Source organism: Nematolebias whitei, chromosome 19, assembly GCF_014905685.2.
Source record: "Nematolebias whitei isolate Nwh7 chromosome 19, NemWhi1, whole genome shotgun sequence".
Classification (NCBI taxonomy): Eukaryota; Metazoa; Chordata; class Actinopteri; order Cyprinodontiformes; family Rivulidae; genus Nematolebias; species Nematolebias whitei.
Window position 1 is genome coordinate 5,365,428 of NC_056516.1, and position 16,694 is coordinate 5,382,121.

The window sequence follows — 16,694 nt, forward strand, 5'->3', positions numbered from 1 at the left end:
TCAAGTCTTGTCTTTTCTGGTTTCGCTCCATCTGGGTTCCTCGAGTCATGACAGGTGGTCAATTTGAACCAATCAGAATGGAAGGGCTGAACTTTATCAACTAAATAAAGTATTATTTTAATCTGCTCTGTTGAAAAAGTCATCAAATAAAACCACTTAAGACACTTATCAACTTTAAATGAGGTTAAAACCAATAAAGACACTTTAACCTTGTAAACAGAAAACAAGTTTGTAAACTTTTGGGCTACACAGGTTCTTGTCAACTGCAGGAGAAACACGCATAGCAAGTTATTTAGTTATTCACAGTAAACAATTACAGAAAAACAGTATTACTTCTAGAATGTGAATAAAAGTCTGTCCGTTTTCTGCATGCAGGAAAGGGGACCCAAGTGTCAAGGCTGGAATCCCTTTGAACAGAGACAAGGCCTTTCTGTTATTTATGATTGTTGAAGGACAGTTTGGTTGGAGGTTGGTACAAGGTGATACCAGGACATCCTGGGTGATCTGTGTTAACTCAAACGTCCATTTTTGGGGTTCACAGGAAGGGCGTTCCAATTTTATTCCGATTTATTGGATCTTCGGTTGTCTTGCAAACCACAAAAGTCTCTTTTGACACTTTCCAGAGTTAGAGATGCTGAAAACAAGGTTTAAACTGTCCCAGGGTCTGAAACGGGGGTGGAATGTCTCCGTTGTTAAAGGGAGAGGAGTTTCCTTTTTTCCTTTTTCAGAAACATCTTTACAGAATGAACTACTCAGTTACCAGAAATAAAAGTCTGTTATAAAATGACATTCAGGGACGTAGGTATATCTCTACATAAGTGAATTGTTGAAATGGCAATTAATTGGTAGAACTGTGGATTTTATCCAGTTTATAGAGTAATCTGAAACTTGAAAAAAAGTTTATCAATCCATTAACCTGAGAGAGGGAGGTTTGTGAATGCTGGAGGAAGAGCAACACATCATCAGCATATAGACTGATTTTGTGCTCTGTTATTGCATTGTATGCCTTTAATATCTGTAGTTTGCCTGATTGCTGCGGCTAACGGTTCAATGAAACTAGCAAATGGTGAGGGGGAGAGTGGACATCCCTGCCTGGTGCCCCTTTGCAGAAGAAAGCTAGCAGATATTTGATATTTTTCCTAATGCATGCTGATGAGGAACTGTATACTATTTTTAACCAGTTTATGAAATTTCCAAAACCAAATTTATACAAGGCTGCAAATAAAAATTTCCAGTTAACTCTTATCAAAAGCTTTTTCTGCATCTAGAGAGAATATTGCAGTTTCAGTGTTTTTACTATAAGAATAATCTATTAAATTAAATAATCTGCGTGAATTTGTGGATGAATGCCTCCCTTTTATAAAACCAGTTTGGTCAGGATACATTATGAGAGGAGTTACCTTTTCCAATTTTTTTGAGAGGGCGTTACAAATTATTTTAAGATCAACATTGATTAGGGATATGGGACGATAACTGGTAGGTAATACAGGGTCTTTGCCTGGTTTTAACAGGAGACTAATGTTGGCTGAGTTTATATTTTCTGGAAGTCTGTTATTTTTCTCAGTTTCCTGTAGCATTCTGTGAAATGGTGGTGCCAGGATATTCAAGAATTCTTTGTAGAACTCTGTTGGAAATCCATCTGGACCTGGAGCCTTTTTATTGGACATGCTTTTGAGGGCTTCCTGGAGTTCCACTGGTGTCAGTGGTGAGTCTAGCTCCATTGATTGACTATCTGATAATTTAGGAAGTGTTATTTTATCCAGAAATTGATCAATTTTATTATCTGATGGGTTTATCTGGGGTAAGTATAAAGCTTTATAAAAATCTCTGAAAATGTTGTTCTTTCAGGATCATAAACAGTATTCCCAGTCAAGTCTTTAACACCAAGAATAGTTGTTTTTTTCCTTTTTTATTTTAAGCTGTTTTGCTAGAAAGCTACCTGATGTATTGTTCTGCTAAAAGTTTTCTTTTCTGAGTTGTATGGTTCTGCTCAAAGTTTTCTTTTCGAAGTCTTTGTATTAAGAATTGAGATTTTTTGTTAATAAGTTCATTTAATTCTAATTTTGCTTTACACATTTTGTTCAGCATGTCTTCATCTTGGGAGGCTTCTAACAATTTAATGGTTTCTTCTAATTCCTGAATATGTTCATTTCTTTTTTCTTATGGGATGAGAATGAGATCATTTTACTTCTCATCACTGCTTTCCCTGTCTCCGAGAGAACATATGTTAATGTTCCAGGCAAGTCATTATACTCCAGATATGAAGCCCACTCTTCTGTAAAATATTTGATAAAATATTCATCCTCAAGCAATGATATTTTAAATCTCCAGACAATACTTTTTGGGATTTCTTTTCTGTTTGCTAGAGTTAGAGACAGGAGCATGGTCATTGACAACTATAGGGTAGATCTCAGTGTCCGAGATGTCCATCAACAACGAGCTGCTGACTAAAAAATAATCCAGACGAGAGTAAGAGTGATAGAAGGGTGAGTAGAAAGTATACTCTCTACGGTTCAGGTGAAGAGATGGCCATGCATTGCAAAGTCCATAGTCACTCATGTACAGTTTAACTATATTTATGGACTGCCAACTGCGCTGAGTTCCTGCTGTACTACATCTGTCTAAATCTTCATTTAGACCAAAGTTGAGGTCACTTCCAAGTATAAGTGAGCAATCCAAGTGATCAGACAGTGCTGAGAAACATCCATCCATCCATCCATCCATTTTCTTCCGCTTATCCGGGGTCGGGTCACGGGGTAGCAGCTTAAGTAGGGAGGCCCAGACTTCTCTCTCCCCAGACACTTGAGCCAGTACCTCCGGGGGAATCCCGAGGCGTTCCCAGGCCAGCCGAGAAACATAGTCCCTCCAGCGTGTTTTGGGTCTTCCTCTGGGTCTCCTACCAGTGGGACGTGTCCGGAACACCTCACCAGGGAGGCATGCAGGAGGTATCCTAACCAGATGCCCGAGCCACCTCAACTGGCTCCTCTTGATGTGGAGAAGCAGCAGCTCTACTCTGAGTCCATCCCAGATGATCGAGCTTCTCACCCTATCTCTAAGGGACAGCCCAGATATCCTGCGGAGAAAATTCATTTTGGCCGCTTGTATCTAAGAGTTCATTCTTTCGGTCACAACCCAAAGCTCATGACCATAGATGAGGGTAGGAACGTAGATCAATCTGTAAATTGAGAGCTTTGCCTTTTGACTCAGCTCTCTCTTCACCACGACAGACCTGTACAACGCCCGCTTCACTGCAGACACTGCATCTATCTGCCTATCGATCTCACGTGCCATTTTTCCCTCATTTGTGAACAAGACCACAAGATACTTGAACTCCTCCACTTGGGGCAGGACCTCCTCCCTGACCCAGAGAGGGTACTCTACCCTTTTCCGGTTCAAGACCATAGGCCTCGGATTTGGAGGAACTGATCTTCATCCCAGCTGTGTCACACTCGGCTGCGAACTGCTTTAGCGAAAGCTGTAGATCACGATCTGATGAAGCCAATAGGACCGCATCATCTGCAAAAAGCAGAGATGCGATCCCAAGGCCACCAAAACGGATCCCCTCAACACGTTGGCTACGCCTAGAAATTCTGTCCATAAAAGTTAAGAACAGAATCGGTGACAAAGGGCAACCTTGGCGGAGTCCAACTCTCACCGGAAACAAGCCTGACTTACTGTCGGCAATATCGGACCAGGCTCTGACACCGGTCATACAGGGACCTAACAGCCCATATCAAAGGGCCGGGTACCCATACTCCCAGAGTAACCCCCATAGGGGTCCCCGAGGGACGCGGTCGAACGCCTTCTCCAAGTCCACAAAGCACATGTAGACCGGTTGGGCAAACGCACCTTCCAGGACCTTGCTGAGAGTGTAGAACTGGTCCAGTGTTCCACGACCAGGATGAAAACTGCACTGCTCCTCCTGAATCCAAGGTTCAACTATACGACGGACCCTCCTCTCCACAACCCCCGAATAGACCTTATCAGGGAGACTTAAGAGCGTGATCCACCTGTATTTGGAACACACTCTATGGTCCCCCTTTTTGAATAGGGAGACCACCACCCCGGTCTGCCAATCCAGGGGAACTTCCCCCGATGTCCACGCAATATTGCAGAGTCGCGTAAGCCAACACAACCCTACAGCATCCAGAGCCTTAAGGAACTCCAGGCAAATCTCATTCACCCCTGGGGCCCTGCCACCAAGGAGTTTTTTAACAACCTCGATGACCTCAGCACCAGAAATTGGAGGGCCCGGAGCCTGGGACCCAGAGTCCCCAGGCTCCGCTTCCTCAGTGAAAGACGTGCCGGTAGGATTGAAGAGGTCTTCAAAATATTCTGCCCACTGACCCACGACATCCCGAGTTGAAGTCAGTAGCACACCACCCCCACTATAAACAGTGTTGGTGGTATACCCCCCCCCCCCCCCCCCCGAGACGCCGGATGGTGGACCAGAATCGCCTCAAAGCCATGCAGAAGTCATTCTCCATGGCCTCTCTGAACTCCTCCCATGCCTGAGTTTTTGCGTCAGCAACCACCCGAGCCACATGTCGCTTGGACTGCCTATACCCATCAGCTGCTTCCAATGTCCCACAGGCCAAAAACACCCAATAGAGCCATGCGTAGAGGTGAGTCCGACTATTTCTAGCCGGAACCTCTCAACCTTTGGGGGCGGCTGTGGCTGAGTGGTTAGAGCAGTCGTCCTCCAATGCAAGAGTTGGGGGTTCGAATCCACCAGCAGTCACATGCCGAAGTGTCCCTGGGCAAGACGCTGAACCCCTAGTTTCCTCCGATGTGTGTCCCATCGGTGTATGAATGTGATAAAGCTCTGATTAGTCTCTTTAGAATGATTTGTTCAATTAGCTTTGTAGAGATCTACAAAGTAGTAGAGTGCTGTATGACTGGGTAAATGAGGACACAGATTGTAGTGTAAAGTGCTTTGAGTATTTCCATAAGATAGAAAGGTGCTATATAAATACAGTCCATTTACCATTTAACCTCACACACCAGCTCAGGCTCCTTCCCCACCAGTGAAGTGACAATCCACGTCCCAATAGCCAGCTTCTGTAGCCAAGGATCAGACCGCCAGGGTCCCCACCCTCGGCCACCATCCATCCCATATTGTACCCGACCCCTTTGGGCCCTCCCACAGGTGGTGAGCCAATGTGAAGGGGGATCGACGTCTCCTCTTCGGGCTGTGCCCAGCCGAGCTCCACGGGTAAAAGCCCGGCCACCAGGCGCTCGCCCGCGTGCCCCACCTCCAGGCCTTGCTCTAGAGTGGGGCCCCGGTGACCCATGTCTGGGTGAGGGAACATCAAGTCTATTTCTTTTTCTCATGATAGGGGAGTCTGGTTAGTAGACTGCAGTCTTTTAAGCTGGTTTAAAATTCCTAATCTTTTTTGTTGAGTACTGGTTCCATGTCAACATACAGACAACAAACAGATCCAACTAAAATCAGTTATTGCTTGAGGTTGCCTGTTTAGATGTTTAGAAACACACAGTGATGTTTGAAGTGGAACGATACAAGAATATTGAGTAGATGCTAGGTGTGAGAGAAGCTGAAAGATATAAAGTTCTCTGTTGTGTGTGTGTGTGTGTGTGTGCGTGCGTGCGTGCGTGTGTGTTTTGGTGTGCTTGTGTGTAAATGTTTGTTGGGTGGTGTTGCTTTTTGGGAGCTGACTGCGGGTCGTCAGTCACTGCAGCTAGCTACGGCTAGCTGTGGGCCTCAGGCTCCCTCTCTGACCCTGGACCCTCAGCCAGCCCCCACCGCTTCCTCTGGTTCTATCTCTCTCAGAAGTGGCAACTCATATTATCAATAAATCAATGAGACATCAATTAAGTTTTATCAATTATATTAAAAAAGGCAGGAAAAGATTACAGTTTTACAACGCTGGACTCTCCGGACTTTGACACGTTCACAGACCCGGAAGAGCCTCGAAGTCCCGTGTCATCACTAATTTATGGGGTCCTATGACTCCTCCTTTGCAGAAGGGGAGCTCAGCCTATCAGTGTATGAGGGGCGTGGCTAAGTGTGGTCTTGTGTGGACTGACGTGTTAGGAAATATGAGGCGGTGTTTCAAAGCCTCTTTGTGATGTAGCAAGCAGATCAAACTCTATTCCGTGACAGATATTGAATCCCAAGGAGACTCTCTTAATAGTTTGCTGGCCCAGTTTAACCCAGTCAGAACCGGGTCATAATTTCATTATAATCCCATCTCTGGGCAGATCAAAACTATAGGACCAGTCTAGATTAAAAATATCTTAACAGTGGTAAAGAATAAAAAAGAATGATGAAGTGATGTGGTAACAGACAAACGTAATGGAGAAAATAATTTAAACAAAGGAAAAAGGAAAAGAAGAAGAAAAAAAAGAATAGCTGTGACACCGTTCACCTTCAGCAGATCAGACACCTTACCAAGCTGTGCTTTACATTTTATTTACAAATGCCAGTTAATTTACCTCCAGTGTTACAAGCATTAAACCAGGACTATTCAACTAAACTGCCCAGGGGGCCACAGTTACTGAAAGCCAAGCGCTCAGGGGTCAGATATCCAGTAGTTCTTATCATTAAGTTACTTTGTTTTATAGTTAAAACTCTAGTTTTGTTTAAAAAAAAGTGAACCCATTGGTGGACCGAACTTAGCTCACCTGTGGGCCTGATAAAATTTAACCTTAATAACACTAGGATTGAAATACCAACAAGTGTATTAGAACTCCTTAATCTTAACCCTCCCAAATTACTATCTAAGGTTTACCGGATACTCGTTAAAATAGAAGGACATTAACAAGAATTTAACAAGATTAACACTTAAAAACAATTATTTGTTTGCTTGAAATTATAGGAAAGGTGTATCTCACTCTAACTTTTGCTTAATAAATGCACTTTGACGGTCAAATCAGCTGTATTTCAAAACCCGATATGCAGAAGTAAACGCATGCACACGACAAATCACTGTGCAAATTTAACAAGATGAACACCTAAAATCAGTTGTTTGTTTTGGCGAAATTATAGCAAAGGTGTGTCTCAGTGTAACATTTGCTTAAAAAATGCACTTTAATGGTCAAATCAGCTGAATTTCAAAAATAGTTTTGCTGCCTCGGTGGTCCGGGAGTGCACAGACAGGGAGGAAATCAGGAAGGAGGAACGCGTCTCGTTTCTTGAAAAATTTCACAAGAAAAGCACCTAAAACAATTGTTTCTTTGCTCGAAATTATATCAAAGGTGTGTCTCAGTTTAACGTTTCCTTAAAAATGCACTTTAATGGTCAAATTAGCTGCATTTTGCTGGGGCGGTGCAGCTGGTTTGACGGTCGGTACAAGCAGTAAGCAGAATCAAAGCGGGGAGACTATGGCAAACCGATTATTAAAAGCTGGTGAAGATTCTCAGTCCTCCATGACATGATGAATTCAAAAAAGTTCAAGAAAAAACAATAACATAAAATATAATATATAAAGTCTAATTGTGTTTGTCTTGAACTTTTTTGACTTTTTCATTATAGCCATGTTTTACCTATCACATGATGCAACAGCATGCCACACTGCTATTACTACTCTGCTGCCATCAAGAGGCTGAAACTGGTACTGCTGAATTTTTTTTTCCAGTCAGAATGAATGAAAACGGTCATATCTCAGCCAAAAAAAAAAAAGGTTTATAAATATGGGGAAAAAAATCCATCGATATGTTGCTTCGGCCTACAAGTCGCAGAGCATGTACATTTTGCAAAAAAACATGGCTTAAACACCTAAAAATATGGTATCTATAATGCCAAGCATTTACGTTCCTATTGAGAAAATGTTCATGTTTACTGGGAAATTTGTGTTTGACTATAAAACTAGAATAAAGACCATCGGAGAACATCAGTAACATACCAGGTGCTGCATATGATCACAGTAAATTACTGCAAATACACAAAAATACAATAACTTAGAGTCTGATGCCAAAATAATGTTCCCTTAATGCTTTACATTTTTACTCACATACCATAAATAAAATGTTTGGTTCTTTGATAATTTATTTAGTACCTACTGTAACTGTAAATTTACAGCAAGGGATAACGGGTTAGGATAAATCAAGGTGAATGTCGGCTAATCCTTTCAGAGGCAGATACATCCATCCATCCATCCATCCATTTTCTTTACCCGTTTATTCCATTTTGGGTCACGGGGGTTGCTGGTGCCCATGTCCAGCAATCACTGTGCGAGGGGCGGGGTACACCCTGGACAGGTCGCAAGTCAATCACAGGGCCACATAGAGACAAACGAGACAAACAACCATTCACTCTCTCACTCACACCTAGGGACAATTTAGAGTCACCAATCAGCCTAAAATGCATGTTTTTGGTCTGTGAGAGGAAACCGGAGCACCCGGAGAAAACCTACGTATGCACGGAGAGAACATGCAAACTCCACCCAGAAAGGCCCCTGGACCGGGGTTTGAACCAAGGACCTGCTCGCTGAGAGGCAGCAGCTCTACCAGTTGCGCCACCGTTCTGCCCGAGGCAAATACAATGAATGTTAAATTTAGTTTGAAGAAGAGACAAAAGTAGTCAACAGTTTTGTTTCTTTTCTCGATCTCTGTCTCAGGGAGACAAAGGTTTACCAGGTGTCCCAGGACCTTCAGGTCATACTGGAATTGGACTTGGTGGTCCAAAGGTCAGTATGTGGATGAAAAATGTATCTTTATGAAACATATTTTTGTTTTACATTATCCTTTTATGCCTTTAATATCCTTTAGGGTTCCACAGGTCAACCTGGCCCACCCGGCACGTCAGGTCTTCCAGGAGAAGGCATTTTGGGACCAAAGGTATCATTATTATTATTATTATTATTATTATTAACCTTTATTTCACCAGGCAAATCCCACAGAAGTCAGACCTCTTTTGTAAGGGAAGCTTGAGCCTGAACGTAGCATAACATTCATATGCTGGTGAAGATTTTCAGTCATCCAGGACATCCATCCATCCATACATTATCTTTTACCCGCTTATTCCATTTTGGATCACAGGGGTCGCTGGTGCCCATGTCCAGCAATCGAGGGGCGGGGTACACCCTGGACGGGTTGCAAGTCCATCACAGAGCCAGATAGAGACAAACGAGACAAACAACCATTCACTCTCTCACTCACACCTAGGGACAATTTAGAGTTACCAATCAGCCTAACATGCATGTTTTTGGTCTGTGGGAGGAAACCGGAGCACCCGGAGAAAACCCACGCATACACGGAGAGAGCATGCAAACTCCACCCAGAAGGCCCATGGACCGGGGTTTGAACCAAGGACCTGCTCGCTGAGAGGCAGCAGCACTACCAGTTGCGCCACCGTGCTGCCCCATTCAGGACATGATAAATTCAAAAAACGTTCAAAACAGAAACAACTGGACTTTATTTGTAACAGAAGACGTTTCACTCCTCATCCGAGGGGCTTTCTCAATTCAAAGAGCAGTGAGTGAAGGGTTCAGGTTATAAGGCTGAGTGAGATAAGATACACATACATATGTAGATTTGACAATTCACACCTCAACACCTTAACAGTAGGGGTTTCTTAAGGTCTTTGTTTCTCTAATTCACGGATGAGGCCCCTCTGTTCCCATCAGGTGTGAAAACTGGCTTGGAATCAGTTGTAAAGTTGCATTATATGTTTTTGAAAGTGGAAATCTGAGGCCTCCTCCTCTGTTAAGAAATGTTTTTTCTCTTTTTACATAAATTGCTTCCTTCACCCCCCTCTCAAACCATCTGTGTTCTTGGCCCAAAATGTGCACATTTTGATCCTCAAAAGAGGACGCATGACTCAACACAGGAGAGCCAGTTCCTCAGGACAAGACTCAGCTGTTCACCTCCACCTCACAGATAAGGGACACTCTTTTGAGGACCAAAATGTGCACATTTTGGACCGAGAACACAGATGGTTTGAGAGGGGGGTGAAGGAAGCAATTTATGTAAAAAGAGAAAAAAACATCTCCTAACAGAGGAAGAGGCCTCAGATTTCCACTTTCAAAAACTTATAATGCAACTTTAAGACTGAGGGTGCATTCACACCTGATAGTCCGGTAGACTCAGTTCGGTTGGGGACCAATATTCATGACATTTTGTTTACATTTGAGCTGTTGCGTTTGCATTCACACTGCACTGTGCAGTCGAGCCAACCTGTTGAACCAACCTATTCCCTCGCTCGCCTGTGGGGACGCTGCACCAAGAACTACTGAAAGAAACGACACAAAAACCTCTGAAGACACTTCTTCTTCTGGAAATAAAAACTAAAACGGAGTGGCATCAAGTTTTAGCAGTTTTAGGAGTTATATTTAGTCATTTTTCAAAAATGGACTCAGAATGAGCAGAAGATGAGGCAGAAGACCATGGAGAATGTTGTTTTTCACACAAGACAGCTGACGGCTCCATATAAGGTAAGAGAAATGCGTGTTTGTTTGCCCTGCGTTGCACTCCACTTCTTACTTGTGGAGCGGGGCCCGGTCTGTTTGCATTCACACTGTACTTGAACCGCGCTGGAGTTCTCTTTTACCGGACCAAGACCTAGGTTTTAGGCCAGGCCAGAGTTTGCCTTTTTTTCCGTGACAGAGTTCGATGGCGCGTTCACACCTCCCCAAACAAACCGGACTTTCTAGGAAAACGAGCTAGAGTTCGATTAAAGCGGACTAAACAGAGCTGGTGTGAATGCACCCTGATTCTCAGCCAGTTTTCACACTTGATGGGAACAGAGGGTGTCTTATCTGTGAATTAGAGTAACAAAGACCTTTAAGAAACCCCTACTGTTAAGGTGTTGAGGTATGATTTGTCAAATCTAGATATGTATGTCTATCTTATCTCAGCCTTATAACCTGAACCCCACACTCACTGCTCTTTGAATTGAGAAAACTCCTTGGATGAGGAGCGAAACGTCTTCTGTTACAAATAAAGTCCAGTTGTTTTTGTATTGAACGCTTTTTGAATTCATCATGTCCTGGATGACTGAGAATCTTCACCAGCATATTCTAATGTAAACTATGAACTGCTCAGTTTCCTTTGTGACGGCTTTCTGAATCCAGATGTGATGGCATTTGCCTTGTGGTTTACTCATGACATTGGGGCGACTGTGTCTGAGTAGTTAGAGCAGTCGTCTCCCAATGCAAGAGTTAGGGGTTAAATTCCACCAGCAATCAAATGCTGAAGTGTCCCTGGGCAAGACACTGAACCCCTCATTGCCTCCAATGTGTGTCCCATAGGTGTATGAATGTGATAAAGAACTGATTATTCTTTTCATAGATCTAGTAGAGTGCTGTATGAATGGGTAAATGAGGGCACAGATTGTTGTAAAGAGATTTGAGTGTCTCGATAAGATAGAAAAGAGCTGTATAAGTACAGTCCATTTACCATTTACATTTCTGGAGCCCTTAGCTTCATCAAATCCATCAGTCTGAAATGTTTGACTTCAAAGAAAGCACAGCACTCATGTTGTTATAAGTATTTCATCATTTTTTTTATTCCTAGGGGGAGCCTGGACTTCAGGGGTTTACGGGCCCCAGAGGGGTACGAAGGGACGATTTTCCTGGGGAGAAGGTACAACAACTCATTCTCCATATGGGACTGGTTTCCTGCAGTCAGGTGCCGCTGCTCCAAATAACTGTCCTACTTGCAGGGTGATGAAGGACATCCTGGAGACAGGGGAAGACACGGAGACAAAGGAGACCATGGAGCACCTGGCCACCCAGGACCACTGGTAACATAGTTTTTATAAAACTAAAAAAAAAAAAGTCCTCAAGAGTTTCCAAAAAGTGGTCTGATGACCAAAAGCTCTTTCCGTTCTATTTCATATAGGCTTCGCCCTTTAAGGCTGTCGCTGATGGGTTTATCCCGTTATGCAGAGCATAAGCACTGAAAAAAATTTAGTCCACGCCCACCTGCTGTGTGGGCCCCACCCGGTCCGTATAAATTACGTTAAGAGCGGGAAATCGGCTCCCATTTTTTCTTCAGCGAGCTAATATAGCACTGTCAGAAGAACAAAGAGGATAAATTGTGTAAATGACCAACCTTTGTGAAGGATGCTTGGCCCGGCAGTCGACCTCCGGTCGTCCGGTGAGTTCTCCTCCCCGAGGAGAAGATGACGAGCAGTCTTATTCCAAGGTAAGCGTCTGGGAACATTTCCCAGTGACAGGTCACTACACGCTGGACAACGCCATCTTGTATTTTTTCCTCTTATCGCCGACCCTCGGGGCGAACCGGATGGTTCCCCCGCGGCAAGGCGTGCTCAGCTGCAGCCCCCGCTGCTCATTCCCTCCTGGGGAGCGTAGTGTAGGTGGAGGGGGGCTGAGTGAATGCTCACCCCATCCCACCTCGTTTCGCATCGGCGATCACACCGCTCCCGGCCGACAGCGCCCTCTCGGTTGCCCGGCGGAACCCAGGAGGAGGCTGACATGAAGGGACCCCCTTTTTTCTACGTCCCTCGCCTTTTCCCGCCAGTTCGGATGATCGGCGGGAAGGTTGTTTTTCACTGGGCTCCACTGTGGCTCACCGTCTTGATCCATACGGCCTCGCGCTCCAACAGGACGTTCGACGGGCGAGGCCACAGACGGTTCTTTCCTGGTAGATTGGAGGAGTCGGTCCCCAGTCCGCTCCCATCACCAGAGTTGAGGGATTCACCGAGCGGGGCTATTCCTCGGTAACCCTCCTGGAGCCAAGCCTCGCGGAAGCTTCCGGTGCGAAGCTGCCCAGGTCGGAGCAGCGTCCCGTCCCTCCGGAGGAACACGAACCAGACGGCGACCACGCTCTCCAATCGAGCCCACCGATGTATTTTCAGGCAGCCGCAGTTAGCAACAACGTGCGCTGCTAGCATATAGCATGTCCAAGGGACTGAAGGCCGCAGACCTGCCTTGGAGACAAAGAACTCCCTCTGTAAGGCAGCTGACGCCAGCTCAACATATGTGCCTCTCCCACGGTTTGCCTGTCGAGGACTGCAGCGCGGATGACGATGATCCAAAGATCCACCTGGCTTCGTTACTCCCCTCGCTGCCAGAGAAACTGCACAAGACCTGATGGAGCCCATCGCGAACGCGCTGTTCAGAGCAGCTTCAAACCATGCTGGCGAAGTGAAACAGTCGGAGGAGGTGCCAGAGGCTGTGCGCCACCTCATCAAGCCGCGCGGCCCACCCCGTCCCGCTGGAGGGACCGTCGCGAGCAAGCTTCGACTTTTCCACGGCCGCGGCTCTCGCTGAGTTCCACCACCAGCCCCGCCCGTCAGAATCCAGCCCTCTTCACTCCGGCAACCTGCAGCTCAGCGTTTCCCCAGAGTTCGCCTGCAAGACAGCGCTCTGGGCAAACAATCGCAGAGCTCATGAGAGAGAAGTTTCTCAAAATGACGGTCTCCGGAGGGTGTGTGTAAAAGTGACACGAAAGTTGAAATAAATCATCATTAATGATCAAAGTGTCTGTTTTTTAGCCAGTCTGTAAGCCCGGATGAGCTCGCAGTGGCCGCACACATTAAGAGCCGGTGTCCTTAATAAGGTTTTTTAAACTCACCGCCGCTCCAAGACATTACTAGTCGCTTACAGGGCACAATGGTAAGTTAAAATAACTCGTTATAATCCCGAGCTGCACGATTTTCACTCAAGCGATGTCAACTCGCACTCGTGGGATGAAACAGCCCCACACACGAGCCGGTGTCCTTAAATAAGGTTTTTAAACTCACCGTCGCTCTAAGACATGACGAGTCGATCACAGAACAGCTTCCACACATGAGCCGGTGTCCTTAATTAAAGGTTTTTAAACTCACCGTCGCTCTAGACATGACGAGTCGATCACGGCACAACGGTAAGCGAAAATAACTCGTTATCAACTAGAACTGCACGATCCTCACTCAAGCGGTGTCAACTCGCACTCGTAGGATGGAACAGTCTCCACATGAGCCGGTGTCCTTAAATAAGGTTTTTAACTCACCGCCGCTCTAGACATGACGAGTCGATCACTAAATGAACAGCCTCCATCCAACGGCGCTGCGTTGATGCTGGCGCACACACACAGCTGCCGGCGCTAACCAGCTCACATCGGTGTAAATGTGGTCCGCAGGCTGGTTCGGGTGGAGGTCCTTCTCTCTCACAAGAAACGACACCCGTCTCAACGAATCAAACGCGGGCAGCCGTCACCCACCGCGTCTCAGCTTTCGGCAGCTCACCGCAGCTTAAACGTGAAGCAGCTGAAAGAACCCGGTAATGAGTCCCGCCTCCCTCCAGCGCGCGCCCCTCCAGCGAGAGCGGCGCGCGTCCCTCCAGAGAACAACGTGTGCTTCCGCGGGGCTAGCAGCCTTCACTCCAACAGCACGGCGTAAATGAAGTCACGCCCTCCGCCTTTTCAACGTTCGCACAGCGACGTCAAACGCGCAGCCCCACCGCGTCATCAGCTGTCACACGCTTCGCCTCAGCTCAAGTCTCGCCCGGGATCACACAGAAAACATTCCCGCGACGCATGACGGCGGTTGAGGGGCGGACTGCTGACAGCCGTACAAAACATGACACATCACTTAACGCACATTCACCCTACGAACGTTACGTAGAGTGGCTAAAACATGCTCGCCGTTTTTCAGATGGATGGACAAGGTTTTATGCAAATGGTACAAGTTACAGTTTGCAACCCGAACCCCTCCATTCAGAGGAGTTATAAAAACGGTCCCGTCATCATAAGACCTGGCAAGTGATAACAGCTGTCTCCGTCATGAAGCTGTTGGAAATGATGTCACTCACACAGTGGTCCCGCTGGTTTGTTTCACATGAGACGCCTCCAGAGGTGGTTCTGCATGTGGATCCAGTAAAACAACGACGGATGATCATTGTCCCTTCCTCTGTGAGAGCAGACCTCCGACTCTGGGGAAACACCTTGTTTTCTGTCAGAGGGAGTCCCCCTCAGCAGACCCACGTCACGGGTCAGTCTTCACGGACACGTTGCTGTCAGGCTGGGGGGGGGGGGGGGATGCCTATCTCAAGCAGTAGGGGCGCTGTGGCCCCACTACACATCAGCCCACATCATTGTTTTGAAGTGTCGCACAGCACTGAATATGATTCAACACTTTGCTCCCGTGCTACAGAATCAACACGTGTTGATTCACACAGACAACATGATGACTGCTGCGTACATAACCATCAAAGGGTGTGCGTTCAGCCCAGATGTTACACATTGCGCGAAAGCTACTGTGTTGGGCTCATCAAAACCTGCTCTCTATTAGAGCGGTTTTACATATCCGGTGTTCTGAACAGAGGGGCAGATGGGACGTCCAGGGGCGGCCCACGTCACGTGGACCGGACCCTCCATCCAGATCTGATGTTTTCAGACGTAGCAGAAGTTGGCAAAGCAGCTGTGGACCTGTTTGCGACGCGAGAAGAATGCTCAGTGTCAACTATGGTTTTCCCTGAGCCCGCGAGACGATCCATCGCTGGGGGGGGACGCATTTGCTCACAGCCCGTGGCCCAAAACGCTTTTGTACGCGTTTTTTCCCCCACCTCCTCTGTTTTTTACGGTTCCTGAACCGAGGTTCAGGAGGAGGGATTGACAGCTCTCCTGGTGGCTCCCGGCGTGTGAACGCACCATGGTTCCCAGGCCTACAACGTCTGTTGTCGGGTCGCCGTGGAACTGCCGTGGAGGGAGGATGCTCTCCTTCAGGCAGGAGGAGCGACCAAGAGTTACCCAGAAATAGGTCAGCACCTGTGGGTCTGACCGCTGAGCGGTCCCACTTAGAGGATGGGTCTCCCTCAGGATTCAGTGTGCACAATTCAAGATTCACGTGCTGCATCTACCACAGTTCTGTACACATCAAAGGGGACGGCTTTTCAGCGCTGGTGTACAGAGAAGGTTTAGAGGCCACCTCATGCCTTTTAGGCGGCGTGTTGTTTTTCTACAACAGCTGATGGATAGGGAGTTGGCATTCAGTACGCTTTAACGTACGTTGCAGTCATCTATTCCTGCCACGAAGGTTTCGGAGACAGAACAGCTTTTAATCACCCGCTGATGAAGCGTTTTTCTAAAAGATGTTCAGAGACACAGGCCTGCTTCACGTCCACTTGCTCCACAGTGGGATTTAACGCTGGTCTTGCGAGCCCTGATCAAAGCTCCAATTGAGCCTCTGGATCAGGTTTTCACTTAAAATTCTTGTCTTTTTAAACAGCCCTGCTGCTGGCTTTAACACCCGCTAAGAGGGTAAGTAATTATCTGCCCTCTCTGTTGCTTCGTCATGCCTTAGAATTTAGGCTGACGGGCAGCTCAGCTGATTTAAGACCAACCCAGCTTTTATGCCTAAAACATCACGAGCTCTTTTAAATCAAGAGTGATATCGTTGGAGGGGTCTCTTTCCCCCCCACAGATCAGAAGAGGAAGCATCTTTTCATCTTCTCTGCCCGGTGCGGGCGTTGACGTGTTACATAACGCGCACAGCTGCAATGCGTTTCAAACTCAACAATTGTTTGTGCATTATAGAGATGCTTCTGCAGGTCGCCGTTATCCATCCAGCGCTTGTCACACTGGCTGTGTGAGGCCTTTTCTGAAGCCTACAGAGCATCAGATTTAGGGCCTCCTGTCAACCTCTAAGCACACTCGACCAGGGATATCGCATCTTGGACTGCTCTGCATAATGGTATGTCAATGCAGGACATTTGCACTGCGGCTGCATGGTCAACACCCTGCTCATTTATTCGCTTTTACCTACGTGATGTAACGGCTCGTTCCATGAC

At 46.4% G+C, this 16,694-nt stretch overlaps 1 protein-coding gene across 1 annotated transcript in view; it reads left to right on the plus strand.

The window, feature by feature from the left end:
* Nucleotides 1-16,694, plus strand: part of LOC119426031 (collagen alpha-1(XXVIII) chain) — a 168,683-nt gene that overhangs the window by 141,197 nt on the left and 10,792 nt on the right. The window contains exons 8-11 of the mRNA XM_037693591.1: nucleotides 8,580-8,648; nucleotides 8,731-8,799; nucleotides 11,476-11,544; nucleotides 11,624-11,704. Coding sequence (XP_037549519.1) covers nucleotides 8,580-8,648; nucleotides 8,731-8,799; nucleotides 11,476-11,544; nucleotides 11,624-11,704 — 288 coding nt within the window. The remainder of the gene's footprint in view (nucleotides 1-8,579; nucleotides 8,649-8,730; nucleotides 8,800-11,475; nucleotides 11,545-11,623; nucleotides 11,705-16,694) is intronic.